The sequence below is a fragment of the Cherax quadricarinatus genome, chromosome 60 (assembly GCF_038502225.1).
Source record: "Cherax quadricarinatus isolate ZL_2023a chromosome 60, ASM3850222v1, whole genome shotgun sequence".
Taxonomy (NCBI): Eukaryota; Metazoa; Arthropoda; class Malacostraca; order Decapoda; family Parastacidae; genus Cherax; species Cherax quadricarinatus.
In genome coordinates, this window is record NC_091351.1 from 8,419,171 (window position 1) to 8,439,693 (window position 20,523).

Sequence of the window (20,523 nt, forward strand, 5' to 3'; positions counted from 1 at the left end):
TGGAACAGAGCTTTTCACCGTAGCTGCCTCAGACTTTACTGTTTACTATTACTGTGTTCTGTTTGTTAGAAAGTTGTAGATCCATCTACCAACTTTTTCTGTTATTCCTTTATCACGCATTTTGTGTGCTATTACATTATGTTCACACTTGTCGAAAACTTTTGCAAAGTCTGTGTATACATCTGTATTTTGTTTATCCTCTACAGCATCCAGGACCTTGTACTGGGACTTCTTGCAGGTCTTGATGAACACGGAGTTCCATGAGTCTGGGCCTGTTTTTTCAAAGTCTTGTGGTGTTAGGATAATATCCGAAATTTTTGAGATGACCAAATTTTGAGTCTCGTTCATAAAGAATTCATTTGGATTGTCAACCCTTAGTCTGGGTAACGACTCGCTGAACACTGAGTCGTATTGGGACTTTAGTATCTCACTCATTTCTTGGCTGTCATCTGTGTATGTCCCATCCCGCCTAAGGAGGGGCCCAATACTGGATGTTTTTCCTTTAGATTTTGCCATAAGAGAAGTATTTTTTTTTTAATTTCCTTTATACCTTTTAGTTCTTCCTGCTATTCTTGTCTCCTGTAAGATTCATTTAGCTTAAGTTCGATATTTGCAATTACATTGACCAGTGCCTCCTTTCGTATTTCAGATATATTGGCCCCTCTCAGCAGCTCTGTGATTTTTCGCCTTCGTCTGTATAGGGAGCATCTCTCTCTTTCTAGTTTACATATTCTCTTTCTTAATGGAATGTGCCTTGAGCAGACCTCAAGAACCACAGAGTTTATTTTTTCTAGGCAAAGGTTCGGATCCATGTTGTTAAGGATATATTTCCAGCTTGTTTCATTTAGGACATGGTTGACTTATTCCCATTGTATATTTTTGTTATTGAAATTGAATTTTGTGAAAACACCTTCATGACTTATCACATTTTGCTGGTCAGGAGCCCTGTACATGCATGTCTGTACCTCTGTTATGTTGTGATCTGAGTGTATGGTCTTTGATACGGTTATATTACGTATCAGATCGTCGTTGTTGGTGAAGATCAGGTCCAGCGTATTTTCTAGTCTTGTAGGCTCTACTATTTTCTGGTTTATAAATGTTTCCCACATTTACAAATTATTTAGGTTAGGTTAGATAATGTTTGTCAGGAAACAGGACATGAGTTTCCTGACGCGGGTCTTAATCATGTGATGACCCACAGCTGGAGCTTTTTGGTCATCTGACCGAGGCCTTCCGCTGGTTTATCCCTCCACCCTTCTAAAAATTATGGTTATGATTATAGGATTATATAAATTAACTAAATTCTGACAGTGCTTTTTGTCTTAGTTCTCATTATTACAAGAAAATAGAACACAAACTGGTTGAACTGCTATTATAAATAGGGAAAAAATAGCTCTGCTCTCCCTGTCATAATTCAGCGAAGTTAAATGTGAAAGTCTGAGTATAATTCATATGTTTTAATAAAAGACTTGCTTAAGTAAGACTTTCCGCCAGCTTGTACGTTCTCCAACAGCTAACATCATTACGGATTCCAGAATTATTTACCGAAGACAAAGCGAAAATTGGAGCCCCATCTGTTTACCATAACTGAGTTACCTCATTTTCTCATTTGTCTTTCAAATTACTTCTGTTTCTGCTCTTTTCTTTTTTTTTCACGGTTCTTGGTTGAGACGACTCGTCTTTAACGCTGACAGCTCGTCGTGGTGGCCTTCACCGCCTCCCTCTTCCCGCCCCACTCTTTTGTATCTCTTGCTGGTCCACTTTACGCCTCCCAGGTCCACTTTACGCCTCTCAGATTCACTTTAACATCTTCACCATCTATTTTGCGCCTCTCATGTCCACTTTAATGCGTTCAGTATCTATTTCACGCCTCCCAGGTCCACTTTACCGCCTTCAGTATCTATTTCACGCCGCCGAGGTCCACTTTACCGCCTTCGGTATCTATTTTATACCTCCCAGGTCCACTTTACCGCCTTCAATATCTGTTTCACACCTCCCAGGTCCACTTTACCGCCTACTGCTTAACAGCTCCCAGGTCCGCTATATTTCCCTTGCTCAAGCTTGTGGCCTCTACGTTCCTCCCACTACCATGTTTAAGCTAGTGGTCGATTTCGTTATATTCTAAGCTGGGCGCAAGACACGTCATAGAGAATAAAGTACCGAACCTGTGTTACCAGGGCACATACTAGCAAAAAAAAAAAATCTCAAAAACACTAATAAATTTAATAAATCGAGACATATTTCTCGATGTATTCTATGGGTAAAGTTGTTATTTTTTTTTACTAAAAGCGTAAAGAAGATAGTAACATCAATCGAGAGCTTAGATCTCTCTCTCTCTCTCACTCTCTCTCTCTCTCTCTCTCTCTCTCTCTCTCTCTCTCTCACACACACACAAGGTTTGACAAGGTTAGGTTAAGGATCCCTCTGTCTCTCTCTCTCTCTCTCTCTCTCTCTCTCTCTCATACAAGGTTTGACAAGGTTAGGCTAAGAATCTCTTTCTCTCTCTCTCTGTCTCTCTCTCTCTAGGTAATTTACACTATGTATAATAATTGTATCTATGTGTACCTCCCCCTACATTACGTCTCTCCACCTCCCCTCCTTCCCCTCCGTCAGTGCCACGCCGCCGTGGCACCAACCAGCCAGTGATCAGGGGGCTTGTCCTGACCGTGCCTGATCGATCACGTGTAATTAGTAACATTAATTAGGAGCGGCGCATTTGCATATTGTTACTGCTGAGATGGGCCCGCCTCCTGGCCCTCCCGAAATTTATGTGGGTTCTCTGCACTGAGATTATTATTATTTTATTATTAGAATTATTATTAATGTAATTATTATTATTATTATCTTTTCCAACTCCGTTATAATAATTAAATTTTTATTATTAGCAGCAATGTTATATTTTTTCTTAATTTTTCATTTCAATTATTTACATTTTATTATTAATTTTATTATTAAAATTAATATTATCATTATGCTGATGATAATACTAGTATTATTATTATTTTTTTAATCTAAAATTATCCCATTATAAAACCAAAATAAAAATCCGCGACTATTTTGCTCTCAAAGATTTTTTTTTTTTTCGTCCAAACTTCAAAACAGAAAAAAAAAATGTAATTCAAGGTAATGAAAATTTAAAAATTTTTACTGATAAAAGGCACTTGGGGGTCAAAAGTGAAAAAATCAAACCCGCTCTATATGCAAGTCCAAATTTTGAAAAAAAAAAAAAATGATAGACACATATGCAGCATAATGCGATTCTTTATTGACAACGTTTCGCCCACATTTTGGGCGAAACGTCACGAATAGATCTACACGTGTATTTTATAGCATTTGTCTCAAAGTCTAAATTTCAAAACATTGCGATGCTGAGTATTTATCATACATAAATTCAGAATTATACATAAAATACATATGAAAGAAATATAAATACATGAAAGAAAATATTTGATGAACGAGCTTAGAAGAAAATGTGAAATTAAAATGTGATAAGAATATTAGTCGTGATATGGAAAAGGAAATTTGCATGTGTGATTCTCTCTCTCTCTCTCTCTCTCTCTCTCTCTCTCTCTCTCTCTCTCTCTCTCTCTCTCTCTCTCTCTCTTCTAACTTACATCATAATGACAAGTAACAGAGGACATTGAAAAATAATCTAAAGTAATTAAATTATATACCATAAAAAATAAAAAAAAAGTATTTTTTGATCAATAATTGCAAATGTTTTATTTAATAATAATAATAATAATAATAATAATAATAATAATATATAATAATAATAATAATAATAATAATAATATATAATAATAATAATAATAATAATATATAATAATAATAATAATAATAATAATAATAATAATAATAATATATAATAATAATAATAATAATAATAATAATAATAATATATAATAATAATAATAATAATAATAATATATAATAATAATAATAATAATAATAATAATAATAATAATAATATATAATAATAATTATAATAATAATATACATACAGTTTAGAGGAAAACTAAAACATGTTGTATCTTGTATTTTCTTTATCTTGTCAGTATTGTACATCATTCGTGTACATTTAACTCTCTTTCTCGTATCTAATTCTACCTTCGTATCCAACTCTTATTTTTTGTCTCCCAGGCCTCGTAGGTCTACAACGAGACCTTGTAGTAAGCCTGTGATCTGTGTCAAGCTTCGTTTTGTGCTCTGAGGTGAGGGTTCCAAGCTGGTGCTGCGTACTCTAGGGCTGGTTGTAAGTACGTCATGTACGTATAACCAGACTCTTAGTTCAGCCTTCCTGTTCCATCTTCTAGCAGCCCTTTCTTCATTTCCCTCGCCCCTCTACCCTTCCCCTCCTCTCCCTTGCCCCCTACCCTTCCTTCATTTCCCTCACCCTCTACCTTTCCCCTATTCCCTACTCTTCTCTTCCTCTCCCATACCCTTCCCCTTCTCTCCCTCGCCCCCTGTCCAGCCTTCATTTCCCCCACCCCCAACTCTTCCCCTCCTCTCCCCCACCCCGTACCCTTCCCCTCCTCTCCCTTGCCCCCTGCCCATCCTTCATTTTCCTCGCCACCTACCCTTAATTTCCCTCACCCCTACCCTTCCCCTCCCCTACCCTTCCCCTTCTCTCCCTCGCCCCCTGCCCATCCTTCATTTCCCTCGCAACCAACCCTTTCTTCATCTCCCCCACCCTTCCCCTCCCTACCCTTCCCCTCCTCTCCCTCGCCCCTACCCTTCCTTCATCTCCCCCACCCCTTCCCCCTCCCTCCCATACTAACGATACTCTTATTGTAATTAATTATTCTAATTAGTTATTGTAATTATTTATTGTAATAACTTATTCAATTATGAGATTATGGAAATAAAATTTACAGGTCAGAACAATCTGGCTCTCGGAGATTTTTCTTACAAACTTAAAAATAAAAAAAAAAATCCTGTCCAGAGTGTTCAAAGATCCATCGCTGGATCCGCGTCTCTCTCCTTGTAATATGTATCCAAATGCCACCATTTTCCTCCTCTTCTGGGCGAGATAGTCTCTCCTGCATTCGTATGATAATCTCTTTCCTCGTCACCGTAGCTGAAATTGCTGTCTCTCCAGTACAGCTGTTAAAATAGCCCTTAAGACGCTACGCCTTAAGGGTCATTCTCAAGGGTACTTGGGTGGAGCTCACCTAGCTGGTGGAGCAAGCGACTCTAACCATACCGTCCCGGGGATATAAGGGGCAAATTGTGCCCCTCTCACACGTGCATAATATTAAGTGTTTCCCTAAATTGACGATTGGACATTAAGACATTAATTATCCAATTTAAGGAGAATCTCTTTTGATGCTCCCTGATGCTCACTGACTTGTGTTGTGTATGCAAATCAGGAAACGCCCAAGTAAACTATGAATTCTTAAGGCGGGGAGGATAGTGGGAAGGAAAGAATAGGGAGGGTAAGGTGGTAGGGAAAAATGGAAGAAAGGGATGGAAGGGTGAGGCAGGGAGGGAAGGGTGAAGCAGGGAGGTAAGAGTTTTCAGGGGAAGGGAAGGTGGGTAGGAATTACTACTACCACCCACCACTAAATATATATATATATATATATATATATATATATATATATATATATATATATATATATATATATATATATATATATATATATATACCTTGGAGTCCAGCTTGCGCTAGACTTTGATCCAAGGCAGCTAGCTTTCAGGGAGAAGGCTTACAGCTTTTCATCTCATCCCCTGCATGCATCAGCCTTACTAGAGATTTTAACAATGCAAGGAATTCGCAAGAGCAAGCGATATATACACAAACACTGATCTCTGGCCGGGGATGAGATGAAAAGCTGTAAGCCTTCTCCCTGAAAGCTGGCTGCCTTGGATCAAAGTCTAGCGCAAGCTGGACTCCAAGGTATTGGTCCAGTGTGGTGAGTTTGGTATAGCACTGCGTACCTTGTTCCAAGATTCGTAGGTTCGAGTCTCCTTCAGCCAGAGATCAGTGTTTGTGTATATTTCGCCTGCTCTTGCGAATTCATTCCTTGCATATATATATATATATATATATATATATATATATATATATATATATATATATATATATATATGTCGTGCCAAATAGGTAAAACTGGTCAATTAACAAGAACTCATTTAAAATTAAGTAGTTTCTAAAATTTCCTCTTATACATTTAAAAATATTTTTTTTCATCTATTTTAATATAAATATTAATAATTTTGTACCAAAAGAACCTTAGAAAACTTACCTAACCTTATTATAAGAAGCGCAATTTAATTTAGCCTAATACAACTAAATATATTTTAGATAAGTTTACAATAATTTAATAAACAAACACAATAAAATATATTTTTTTCGTTAGGTTCAGAAATTTTATATATATATATAGACATCTACAGTTTTCTTCCACTCTCTCCTCTGTGTCGAATTAGTTATATTATGACATTCACATCCCTCTTCTTCCTCCTCTCTTTCCTCTGTCTATGTTTAATTTCTCTTGTCTCCGCTCTGAGATGATGGAGATATCTCTATGACACTTCCATTTCTCCTGTTTATGTTATAGACTATCCCTGACAGATGTATTTGGCCGAACAAACAACAGAGCAATTAAGAGAATGAGGAATAATATATAGCCCGGATTTCAGTTTTTGTATAACCACACATTCTCACTGCCACACTTATTTAAGAGTACATTACAGCAGGCGCAACACATACCATAGATACGATCGGTTTTTTGATCTGATAGTGTAAATATGATAGCTCTCATGAGCTCATACTTTTAGATACCCATACAGAAGACAGATTCTTGTGTTGACCATTCTGAGGCTCGTGAGGAACAGAAGTTCCTGGGCGGCCCCTAGATGTGACGCAGCCTACCCTGGGGCTCCCCTCCTCACCCTGACTGGCGGACCTCCAGCCACAACTGGTAGTTGCTTCGTATGGGGGTGGTGCACTCATCAGCGCAGGCGGTAAATTACCGTGCTAAAGCTGGTTATTGATGGTATACACCACATCCACCATCACACACCATCAACCACCACCACACATCACCACACAACACAATTACTCCGCACAACACCACACACCACCATCCACTCACCACCACGACTACTACCACCACCACCACGACTACTACCACCATCACCACGACTACTACCACCACCACCACGACTACCACCACCACCACGACTACTACCACCACCATCACCACCACCATCACGACTACTATCACCACCACCACCATGACTACTACCACCATCACGACTACTACCACCACCACCATTACTACCACCACCACCATTACTACTACCACCACCACCACCACCATTACTACCACCACCATCACAACAACCACCACTACTACGACCACTCGTTCAGGAAGTCTGTATACAAGCTCTTCCCCCACGTACCGTTGTCTTATATTCATCAAGGCGTTGGTGGGGCAGGTGTAACACCTGTATCTTGCTACACACCTGCTGTTGGTGGGACAGGTATAAAACCTGTATCTTGCTACACACCTGGTGTTTGTGGGACAGGCATATTACCTGTATCTTGCTGCTGATTACAGGTATTTTCTCAGGTGTTGTCTTACTGGCACATTGATATCTGCCCCTCCTCACCTGCTCCTCTATCTCTCTTCTCTCCCGTCCCCTCCCTACTTTTCCACTCTTTTCTTTCTCCTTTTCCTCTCATTTTCCCTCTCCTTCTCTCTCTTCTTCCTCACTTCTACCTTCCTCCTCCTCCTTTCTCATCTTCCCATTTACTTACCCTTCTCTCGTCTCTTTTCTCTCCCTCCTCTCCCTCCTATCTCATCTCTTCTTTCTCCCCTCCTCCTGGGTCTTCTCACAATGGCCTGTTTCACCTTGAGCCATCTCACAACGGGCTGTTTCACCCTGGGCCATCTCACAATGGGCCATATCACAACGGGCTGTTTCACCCTGGGCTGTTTCCCTCATGGCCGTCTCACGAAAAATCTAAGTTGAGAATATCCATTCCATTATCAGGAAAACTCTTAACTAAACAGATAACGTAATTTCACCTTTGGAGGTCAGCAGTAAAAATAATCATTTGTATAACTTCGCTTAGACACGTTAAATATGTAAAATATATACTGTGTACGGGACGCTCGGTATATGCAGGTACGTGGGGCGTCCTTGTTTACATGGAGTGTTATGGGGCTCTATACTGGTTCTACGTACATCAAGACGATTCTGACGTGTAAAATAAGCCCTGGATGACTGTTTGTTGGGATTCCTGAAGGCTGCTCTTCGATTTGTGTGTGTGTGTGTGTGTGTGTGTGTACGTATTTTCACCTAGCATAGCTGGGTGGGCTCCACCAGGGTTACACAAAACCCTAGCATGGCTAGGTGTTCCCCCAGCAAAGCTGGGTGGGACTCCTAGATAGGCTGGATAGGGCCTTTCCCCTGTCAGGCCTTGTGTGGGGACCCTTCCCTAGCAAGGCTGGATAGGGCCTTTTTTTCCCATTTCCCCCCATTAGGCTAGGTGTGGACCTCCCCTCCCCTCTCCTAGCAAGGCTGGGTGGGGTAGGTGGCCGTTACAACGGGTGTAGCTAGGTGAGTTATGACCCGTGACACTCCCTAAGTCTACCCACCCCCTGCAACAATGACACATTTGCAACATAAAAGACGACCCATCTTGCAACAGTAGCCGCCGCTTGATTGTGTTAATACCCCCAACCCTTGAGTGTTGTTCCCAGTCACCGCTTAAGGAAGAGTTTAATATATATATATATATATATATATATATATATATATATATATATATATATATATATATATATATATATATATATATATAAGAGGGAATAGTTCTTAGAAAAACTTTTGGTCGAAGTCCATTGAGAAATGGAAAGTTTTAATTTTTTTTTATTTTGCCCCAAGAGGTTTATTGGACTTTGGAAAACAAAAATTTGATAAAGCGAGGCAATTATAATATTTGGTAAATATTGCTTTATAAGAAATTATTCTTATGCAAATTATAGCGAGATATTTTACAGTGTTGTGGAGGACACTATTGGTATTGTCACTAGTGATACTGAGGGCAGGTTTACCACCAGTATCAACAACAACAGTGTAGGTCAGCCACTTGTAAGGTTGAGAGAGTTTACTTCAGCGGGATAATTCGAGTATTACCCCAATGGAAACAAGTCACTGACTTTTTTTTTTGCGTAATCCTAGGACTAGGTTCTCTACACGTATGCTACTATGTATGATAATCTATGTAATTGTATTTTTGTATATTTGGATAAACTTACTAGGAGGAAAGGGCGTTGGGATTGGGGGGAGTGAACTTCGCTGGGATGGGTGTAGAAGACGCTGGGAGAAAGGAATAGATGGCGCTGGGAGGGGGTGGACGGCGCTGGGATGGGGTGGAAGGCAAAGATTAGTGTTGTAAAAGGAGGGGGAGGCGAGAAACGGAAGGGGGTGGGGGTTAGGGAGGAAGCTGAAAGCTGTGGGAACGTATGGGATGCTGCAATGAGGGTGATGGGAACGCATGGGATGTTGCAATGAGGGTGGTGAGAACGCATGGGATGTTGCAATGAGGGTGGTGAGAACGCATGGATGAGGGCGGTGGGAACGCATGGATGTTATAATGAGGGTGGTGATAACATGGATGTTGCAGTGAGGGTGGTGGGAGCGTATGGATATTCCAGCGAGGGTGGTGGGAACGTATGGATGTTCCAGCGAAAAAAATCGAACGCTACACTACAGAACTATATATGAAATATAAAAATATGCATTTATGATATGAAGGTTCGAATTTCGGAGACACGGAAGAGACAGAGACAGGAACTGGAGCCTCAGGACTGAAGAATCATCCGAGAGATGATACTGAAGTTGTGCTCGCACATTCGAGTGCTACTCGAGCCAGGAAGAAGCTAGAGACTAGTCGATGTGGCAAAAGTGAGCCCAGGATCGCACACCCTGCAAAATAAATGAGAATCGGGGCTGAAATGCTCTCCAAGAGACCGTCAGGAAAGAGGGACGTTCTGTTTCATTCATCTTATAAGAACATAAGACAGGAGCACTGCAGAAGGCCTACTGACCCTTTAGAGTTTAGACGAATGCGGAAGGCTACATGTGGTTCGTAACGGGTATCGAGCGAGGGCGTCAGCTCTAGGTTGTTGCGTAACTGGGAAGATGACCGTAGATTATGCGTTGAGGACGATCGACCTTGTGGAGAGAATGAGTGGGACAGGTAGGTGGGTGAGGGATTCATCGAGGTGTTTGTGACGGTGTGGGGTAGGTGGGGAGGTGGGATTGGGAAAGCATGAAGCAACGTGAGACGAGGAAGTACAAGAGGATAAAAAGTACACGAGGATCATGAGGACGGATGAAGGGGGAGGTAAAAGAGGAGAGAAAGGGGAGAGGGAGAACATTCTTAGCATACCCTACAGAGGGGACTGTGAAGGATGAGGGGAAGCCTCGCTTTCCCCTCCTCGCAACATTCACACACAAGCCACATACAGAAATGTTGATAACGTCTTGCCAAGAACATCCACGCAAGCGCGCACATCTCCCACTAACCTGGCACACATCTCCCACTAACCTCTCTCAGTACATGCAATTATCCCAACCTGTCAACACAGGAAGGCCATTGTGGCACACATTATAGTACGTTAATTTCTACACGGCTAAGCCAGTACACACACCTTCGTTATTACTGGATTTTGTTCGCTTAATTTTATTCATGAAGATGTTAACGAACAGTAACGAAATAACGTAAACTGGCGGTGGGTCACATCCGGCAACGCGGGACATATCACAGACTCTTAGAACGTTGGTATATCAACGCACTCTTTAAGTGAGAGTATAAGGACAAAATACCAATTTGAAGTCAGTACCTGATCAACCAGACTGTGGTTCGTATATTGATCTTCAGAGCAACCTCCAGGTAGACTCCAGATAGACTCCAGTAAGACTCAAGGTAGACTCCAGTAAGAATCCAGGTAGACTCCAGGTAGACTCCAGGTAGACTTCAGTAAGACTCCAGTAAGACTCCAGGTAGACTCCAGGTAGACTTCAGTAAGACTCCAGGTAGACTTCAGTAAGACTCCAGTAAGACTCCAGGTAGACTCCAGGTAGACTTCAGTAAGACTCCAGGTAGACTTCAGTAAGACTCCAGGTAGACTTCAGTAAGACTCCAGGTAGACTCCAGGTAGACTTCAGTTAGACTTCAGTAAGACTCCAGATAGACTTCAGTAAGACTCCAGTAAGACTCCAGGTAGACTCCAGGTAGACTTCAGTAAGACTCCAGGTAGACTCCAGGTAGACTTCAGTAAGACTCCAGGTAGACTCCAGGTAGACTTCAGTAAGACTCCAGGTAGACTCCAGGTAGACTCCAGTAAGACTCCAGGTAGGCTCCAGGTATGTAGGTGGATTTATAAGATAGAGGCAGTATGGAACCTTTAATAATTAGCGATGTTTCGCTCATGCTGGTTCTTTATCAGGTTAGTTTATATCCGTGATGTTTCAGCCAGAAGATGGTGGTGGTGTGGTAGTGTTGTTGTTGGTGGTAGTGATGGTGGTGATGTGGTAGTGTTGTTGTTGGTGGTGGTGATGGTGGTGGTGGGGTAGTGTTGTTGTTGTTGGTGGTGGTGGTGGGGTAGTGTTGTTGTTGTTAGTAGTAGTAGTAGTTGTTGTGTTGTTGGTGGTGATGGTGGTGGTGTGGTGTTGTTGTTGTTAGTAGTTGTGATGTTGGTGGTGGTGGTGTGGTAGTGTTGTTGTTGTTAGTTGTGGTGTTGCTGGCGGTGGTGGTAGTGTTGTTGTTGTTGGTAATTGTGGTATCGCTGGTGGCGGTGGTGGTAGTGTTGGTGTTGTTGGTGGTGATGGTGGTGGTGTGGTAGTGTTGTTGTTAGTAGTTGTGGTGTTGCTGGCGGTGGTGGCAATGTTGTTGTTGGTAGTTGTGGTATTGTTGGTTGTGGTGGTAGTGTTGTTGTTGGTGGTTGTGGAATTGGTGGTGGTAATGTTGGTGTTGTTGGTTGTTGTGGTGTTGGGAGTGTTCTTGTTGTTGAGGGTTGTGGTGTTTCTGGTGGTGTTGGTAGTGTAGTGTTGGTGATTGTTGTGTTGTTGCTGGTGTTGGTAGTGCAGTTGCTGTTGGAGGTAGTGTTGTTGCTGGTGGTGTCGGTAGTGCTGTTGCTGTTGGAGGTAGTGTTGTTGCTGGTGGTGTTGGTAGTGTTGTTGCTGGTGGTGGTTTAACCGCGAGGAAGTAAGAGCGTCTCCTCACACGGGTCTTAAGTAGATGATGACTTGTACAGTGGGTAAACATCCACTGAGCAAGGCGCTTACTTAGTTCTTGCAAATACCTCTGTGCGACGCCCGGCCACAGCTACGATCCTGGTGTCCAGGATATTCTGTAAATATTGATACGCTCAACCATCGTAGCACGCACACACACACACACTCTCTCTCTCTCTCTCTCTCTCTCTCTCTCTCTCTCTCTCTCTCTCTCTCTCTCTCTCTCTCTCTCTCTCTCTCTCTCTCTCTCTCTCTCTCTCTCCACTCGACACAACGATATTACAAGAAAGAAAAATAAGCTCCTCCAGTCTATTATAGGCAGTTTCATGCGAAATTTAAAATGGTTTCTTGTAGTCCTGGTTGACAGCTACAGCATCCCATGTCTCTCCTTATTATGCTGTTTATTTGTGGTTATCATGTGTCCTTTCATCAGCTTGTAATTGGTTATCATGTGACGTGTCATGATCTCTCATGAACTCATGTGGATTCTTTTGGCTGCCGATCACTGGAGGTGTTCAGTGTCTCCTCATAATTCATATTTTCTGTCAAGAATCTGTGTAAACTTTAATCTTTTTATGTTGTTGTGTAATTGTAGGCACTGTGTGTGTGTGTGTGTGTGTGTGTGTGTTGATACAATGCTGGGTAAGGTAGACGGACCGGTGGGAACACACACACACACACACACACACACACACACACACACACACACACACACACACACAAAACGCGGTTCCTTCTGTGATGATTATTCCTGTGAGCGATAAAACTCCAGGCGGCGCTGGGCAAAAACACGGTGCTAGGTGCGTCATTGTGTATTCCAGGCGGAGAGGGTAAAACATTGCGAGTTTCAATACATGCAGTGTATAGAACTTGTGTAAATTGAAAATGAGTTAGGAAATTGTTTAATAACTAGTGTACCGCTCTCCACCGTGCATGCCAAATTAAGTCTCCTTTTCCGATCATTTGGACTCTGAAATATGCCACGGAGGAAAGTTCAGTTCGCAGCTCCGCATACATCTACTCTCTCTCTCTCTCTCTTTCTCTCTCTCTCTCTCTCTCTCTCTCTTTCAGAAGACTGTCTACTAAAGCTGTTAGGGAGTAAAACAATACACTCATTTAAGACCCAGAAAGACAATCACTATGTAAATAAGTCACTTTGACTTTTTGGGTTTATCCTGGACAACATACGCATGTCACTATGTAGGATAATTGTACTTATGTGTACCTGTGCCAAAATAAAATTACTGAAATATAAGATCCAGGTGGCTATAGTTGAGAGGGTTGTTGTTCACTGAATCCTCATGAACGAGGGTGCCTGGGCGTCCCTGAAGGCTTCTTTTAGGCGTGGAGTCATCTTTACTCTCATTGAAGCTGGGGGTTAGTGCTTTCCCTTAAAACTCAAGGTATTAGTTCAGGAACTACCTCGCAACGATCAGCTGGCAATGAGCCATCAAAACTGTGTTAGTGGTAGATGGAATTGTGGTTGTGTTGACTAGTAGTAGTAGTAGTTGTAGCAGTAGTAATTGTTGTTGTAGTAGTAGTAGTTGTTGTTGTAGTAGTAATTGTTGAAGCAGACTCAAGATTTCCTTCCACTTTTCCTAGTGAATATCTGTGCGGGTGGGAAGAGAACCTTCTGTTATACTATCGTAATATCAACTAACTAGACAAAATCAGGGGTATCTAGAATGTAGCTTAGACCTCCTCGACGCGCAAGGTCTTTATGGACAGTGGGGTCCCCCGCGGTCTGCCCTTCCCATGTACTCAACCCTCTCTTCCACGCCTGGATCCTCCCTCCCTCCCTCTGTCTCCGATTCTTTCCCTCTCTACCCATGCCTTTCCTCCTCTCTCTCTCTCTCTCTCTCTCTCTCTCTCTCTCTCTCTCTCTCTCTCTCTCTCTTACAATCATCTCAGGCCGGCCCATTATCTGAAGACTCTTAATGTTCCTGGTTTAGCTGGCTGTGCCTCTCCCCCACCTCATTTGCATATTGCAATGTTGCAGATATGCTGCTCCCCCTTCGTTAGTTTTTATGGCCCGTGACCCTTTATTTCATCCTGACTGATTATGTCATTTATGTGCAACATTTTTTTGTGTTGATATATCTTCTGTTATTGATCGTAAAATAGAAGAACGAAGGCGTTGGTATCCTCCTCCTCCTCCTCTCCTCCTCCTCTTCCGTGTGTCTGTTTTTTTTTCTCTATCGTTGACTTATTTACCTAGATTATACACGGAATTCCTTAATCTAGATACATGTAGATAGTCTGTCTTAACAGATATCCTTTTTGTAGACTTATAAGTCCTCTACTATCTGTCTTTCCCATGTACTCCTATGTCCTCTTCCTCTTCCTCCTCTTCCTCCTCCTCGTCACTGCTGACCACTGGTGGTACATATACTCCCCTGTGTACAAGTTTTCTGCCTCGTAAGTCACTCGCGATGCTCCATGTTATGGTCATCCTCCCAGATTTTGTGAATGACATTCCCGGCCTGCTGTCTGGGCCGTCGATGGGTCATGTCCCACTACCGGTCGACGGTAGTTCACTACCCATGTACCGTACCTTTTCAAGGGTCGTACTTCTCTTCTCATTGACAGTGCTTCTGTACAGGATCGTACTTTGCCTTGATATCATTGAAGGGCTCTTGATCCAAGAAATTAATGTTTCCCTTCCTTTCCTCGGATCAAACTTGATTTCCTTCCATTATAAAGACTCAATTTGACTCTTTTTAAGTTAAAGGATTCTCATAATAATAACAATTAATAATAATAATAGAACAGTGCTTCACTGGGAGTAGAGCTCAAGTTCCCGGACCCATATTTTAACCCCTAATAGACTAGCATAATCGTTTCTGATCCTCTTGACTGTTGCCACTGTGTGGGCGAAACGTCTTCGTTAAAAAGGATCCCCACTAATAAGTCTCGTTTACTCCACCTCGTTGGTTTTCCCTTCCTTCTCCAATAGTTCCTTAACAGGTCCTTCAAAAAGCTACACCTTTCCCAGATCCTTCAAAAAAACCACACCATTTCCAGATCCTTTAAAGAACCACACCATTTCCAGTTCCCTCAAAGAACCACACCATTTCCGGTTCCCTCAAAGAACCACACCATTTCCGGTTCCTTTAAAGAACCACACCATTTCTAGTTCCCTCTATGAACCACACCATTTCTAGTTCCTTCAAAGAACCACACCATTTCCAGTTCCCTCAAAGAACCACACCTTTTCCAGTTCCCTCAAAGAACCACAACATTTCCAGTTCCCTCAAAGAACCACAACATTTCCAGTTCCCTCAAAGAACCACAACATCTCCAGATCCCTCAAAGAACCACAACATTTCCAGTTCCCTCAAAGAACCATAACATTTCCAGTTCCCTCAAAGAACCACAACATTTCCAGTTCCCTCAAAGAACCACAACATCTCCAGATCCCTCAAAGAACCACAACATTTCCAGTTCCCTCAAAGAACCACAACATCTCCAGATCCCTCAAAGAACCACAACATTTCCAGTTCCCTCAAAGAACCATAACATTTCCAGTTCCCTCAAAGAACCATAACATTTCCAGTTCCCTCAAAGAACCACAACATTTCCAGTTCCCTCAAAGAACCACAACATTTCCAGTTCCCTCAAAGAACCATAACATTTCCAGTTCCCTCAAAGAACCACAACATTTCCAGTTCCCTCAAAGAACCATAACATTTCCAGTTCCCTCAAAGAACCACAACATTTCCAGTTCCCTCAAAGAACCATAACATTTCCAGTTCCCTCAAAGAACCATAACATTTCCAGTTCCCTCAAAGAACCACAACATTTCCAGTTCCCTCAAAGAACCATAACATTTCCAGTTCCCTCAAAGAACCATAACATTTCCAGTTCCCTCAAAGAACCACAACATTTCCAGTTCCCTCAAAGAACCACAACATTTCCAGTTCCCTCAAAGAACCACAACATTTCCAGTTCCCTCAAAGAACCATAACATTTCCAGTTCCCTCAAAGAACCACAACATTTCCAGTTCCCTCAAAGAACCACAACATTTCCTTCAAGAACGTAAATCAATCAACATTTCGAGTTTTTTTATCCATCTAACCAAAAAGTTATTAACATTAAAAAAAAAGTAAGTTTTGGAGGTGTCGACATAGTGCCAGCAAGTAGAGGTATGGGGGGGAGGGCAACGTTTCACTGAGCGAAATGTTCTCCGGATAAAAACGTGTTCTGAATACTCTACACCCGCAGCATTCACTTCAGCATGAATTCGTGAGAATGATATCAAGAATCTGTTATCTCTGTGTAAAAAGCTGAAATAGTTGAAGCAAGCAAGCAAGCAAGCAAGCAAGCAAGCAAGCAAGCAATTAGATGGTAGATAAGCAACTTTGTTTTGATGCCGTCTTTTTACGCTGAAGACCAAGAAAATTAATATACTGCAAGCAGTGGACTCTTTTTTTTTAAAAAAGGATATGCATTTGCATACTATACATGTATACAGTGGTAACGTTGGTAATGCTTATTACCTGGAGAGGGTTTCGGGGGTCGACGCCCCCGCGGCTCGGTAGTAATAATAATCTTTTTTTTTTTACAAGTACATTTATATGGTATACAGACCATAATTAACATCAGTGACATACTCCTATATAGAAAGTCCCTTGTTATGTGGAGCATGTCTGGCAAATTAGGTCAGTTTTGTCCCAGGATGCGACCCACACCAGTCTACCAACACCCAGGTACCTATTTTACTGATGGGTGAACAACGGACAGTAGGGTCTAATTTTTCCACCCGTACTGGGGATCGACCCCCGGACCTCAGTGTGTGTGAGCTGAGTGCGCTACGGGACATAAGGCAATTAATAACGTTAACAATGTTAATAGTGAAAGTATAAGGTGAGTAACGACGTTGATCGCATAAGGAAAGTGGCAACGTTAGTAATGTTTATGACGGACGTATAAGGTAAGTAATCAGGAGGGTAAGCGTCGCTAGTAGCGCCGCTGGTCACCGCTAGATGGCAGGACGGGTCTGAAAGTTCACTCGCCTTCTTCCACTGCCTCTACTATTGGCTCCTGGCGCAATCCACTCCGCCAATCAGCGCCGCCCTCGACCATCGCACGCTGCGGGAAAGTTGCTTTCTTCAACACTTCAAGCATGGGGGGAAAAATATTATCCGACGTTTCGCCCCCTGTGTGGATGAAACGTATCTGGTACAGCCCCACTGTGGAAGAAACGTACTTGATAAAGCCCTGACTGTGCTTTTATCAAGAACAATAGAACAACGAGTTTTCCTCCTTAAAATACTCTCAAATCATCATTTTCTGCCGTAAGCCACCTTTTGCCTTTTAAGAAAACACGCTACGGCCTGTTCATAAGAAATATCTAATTGGAGGCCTGTGGAACAGGCCTCCTAGTAGCTCATAGCCCTATGGCAAGCTGGACAGAGTTAATCAGGTCACGTCATAGGCTCTCAAGCCTCAGACGGAAGAGTTTAAAAGAAAAAAGGAATATCTGAGGTCTGTGTTACTCAGGACAACAGAGGGGAAAAAAGTCTGGGCCGGTGACTGTGCTATTGATTCAGCCATTACCTTAGCTGACGATCATATTGTATAGGTGGCCCCTTTCTTCATGCCTGGCCCGTGAGTGGACCTTTGTGGCCCTTGTTTAGTGGCCACAATGGTCACTTTCACGTTAATGTTTTGTAATGTACTGTCTTGTTTGTTTGTATGTTTCACTGTCTTAATCTCTCCATAACTTCCGTTCTCCCCTACTCCCTTCCACTGTTCCCCCCCTTCCTTCATTCCTTCCCCTTTCTCCCTTCCCCTCATTCCCTCGCTCTCCCTCCCTTCCTCTTCCACCCTCCCCCCCCCCTTACATTGAAACTATTAATATTTAAACTATGTAATGAGTTTTTGGATTTCGTGTTTGCAGAAATCCTTAGTCGCTGTGTTGGTCAACCTACGTCACTGTTCCTGTTAGGTTTTCCTATCTTTCTACTCTTCCTCCTCTTCGTTTCCCCCTTCCCCCCTTCTTCCTTCTCCTCCTTTCCTTCCTCTTCTCATTTCTCCCCTCTCTTCACCCATTTCCTCTTCCACCTCCTTGTTTTTTTCCTTCTTTAACATCATATTTGTCTCTACTACCCCCTACTCTCTCTCTCTCTCTCTCTCTCTCTCTCTCTCTCTCTCTCTCTCTCTCCCTCTCTCTCAACGAGTCGAGATTCAAGCGTATAAATAAGAAAAATACGCACTTTAAAAGTTCGTCATCTTGCTACACCGTAAACATAGGCTTTCGTAGCCCAATACTAGATGTCGTTGCTGTTCTGTCTGATCTTCTCAGTTATCCATTTCTGCTGGCGTTGTTTCTAGGTTACATTGCGCGTTATTCGTATTGCTACGCATTTCCTAAGTCGTATTATGCGTTAATTGGATTATTTTTTTCGCGCACGTTACCTGGGGTCTTTTTTTTTAAGAGTAACTATGTTCCCTTTCGTTGAGGAATGTGAGTGAACAGACGTGATAACAGCATTCTGCAGCGCTGTTCATCCTGAGTGAAATATTGCTGTGAAGGTAATGTTGGGCAGTGCCACTCACCCTGCGAGCGATTATGACACCATTAACACAGTGCTGGGCAGTGCCACTCACCCTGCAATTGAATATGGCACTATTAACACAGAATTGGGCAGTGCCACTTGGCCTTTGAGTGAATATGCCACCATTAAGGCACATGGGCAACATTTGGGTGTCTTTCTTACTGAAACGTTTCGCCCATACTTGATTCTTCAGTTGAGTTCAAGAGATTAACTCACCGGAGGCAGTACAAGCACTTTTCAAGTGATAAGTCCGGCAGCAGATGTTTATATGTCCCATTCTCATGTGTCTTATTCTCCTGTGTCTTATTCTCCTGTGTCTTATTCTCATGTGTCTTATTCTCTTGTGTCTTATTCTCATGAATAAATAACAAAAAGACACAATACCGTGACTGGAACAATACACAAATAACCCGCACATAAAAGAGAGAAGCTTACGACGAAGTTTCGGTCCGACTTGGACCATTGACAAAGTCAATGTGTGTTGTGTGTCTTATTCTCATGTGTCTTATTCTCATGTGTGTTATTCTCATGTGTCTTATTCTCCTGTATCTTATTCTCATGTGTCTTATTCTCATGTGCCCCATTCTTATGTCTCTTATTTTCATGTGTCTTATTCTCATGTGTCAGATTTTCATGTGTCTTATTCTCATGTGTCAGATTTTCATGTGTCTTATTCTCATGTGTCAGATTTTCATGTGTCTTATTCTCATGTGTCTTATTCTTCAACTTGTCCCCCATTCTATGTCATAAACAATATTCCATCATTAAAAAATATTACTTAGTACTACTAATCCTGGTAATGCTATGTTGATAGTATTATCTCTCTCTCTCTCTCTCTCTCTCTCTCTCTCTCTCTCTCTCTCTCTCTCTCTCTCTCTCTCTCTCTCTCTCTCTCTCTCTCTCTCTCTCTCTCTCTCTGTTGAGCTAATTCTGCATCTCCGTAACGCCATCTCGTAACGATGTCCAGTAGATCAATATTTAATTCAGAAACAAAAGAAGGAATGTTTGATGCGGAAGGCATCTTAGTGTTGAAGTTAATTGTTTGTGTTTACCTTTAAAAAAAAAAAAGTCTGTTACCACTGATACAGAAAAAAATATAAAGAATTAGGAAGCGAAAAAATTAATTATTTGAAATTCGTGGAGGCAGCTTATTTACATGAGTTGGTCGAGGGACTGATTACTCCGTCTGACCGGTCCCAGGTCAGGCTTCCTGACTGATGGCCTCATCAGTCAGGCTCTTGGTCAAGAAACTGCTGATAATAAATAAATGCTCGTTTCTTTATTATTATTTTTATCACTGTTATTATTATAGCAGGTTACTACTTTTGTTTATAGGCGTACATGAAATTGTACAGCTCAGAGTGTGTCGGGTGGCGATTAATTTTATTCAACATAATATCTTCATTGATGATTTTATTGCTCTCCCACGTAGGCGAATATAGTATGTGTCTAGCAGTGGGTTAACTTTACTGTTTTTCCTACACAGGTGAACGACCCTACAAATGCCACATTCCGGACTGCGGGCGAGCCTTCATTCAGCTGTCTAACCTGCAGCAGCATCTGAGAAATCATGATGCGCAGCTCGAGCGCATGAAGAACCGGCCGTTCCACTGCAACATCTGCGGCAAAGGCTTCGCCACCGAGAGTTCCCTTAGGACTCACACATCTAAGGTATGACAAAGCTGAGACATCTTTCACATC

General features: G+C 42.0%; 1 protein-coding gene across 6 annotated transcripts in view; it reads left to right on the forward strand.

The window, feature by feature from the left end:
- The window catches only part of dati (datilografo), a 1,344,633-nt gene that overhangs the window by 1,307,545 nt on the left and 16,565 nt on the right, over positions 1–20,523 (forward strand). For all 6 annotated transcript variants that reach the window (XM_053784635.2, XM_053784636.2, XM_053784634.2 and 3 more), the window contains one exon: positions 20,309–20,493. In XM_053784635.2, the coding sequence (XP_053640610.1) occupies positions 20,309–20,493 (185 nt within the window). The remainder of the gene's footprint in view (positions 1–20,308; positions 20,494–20,523) is intronic.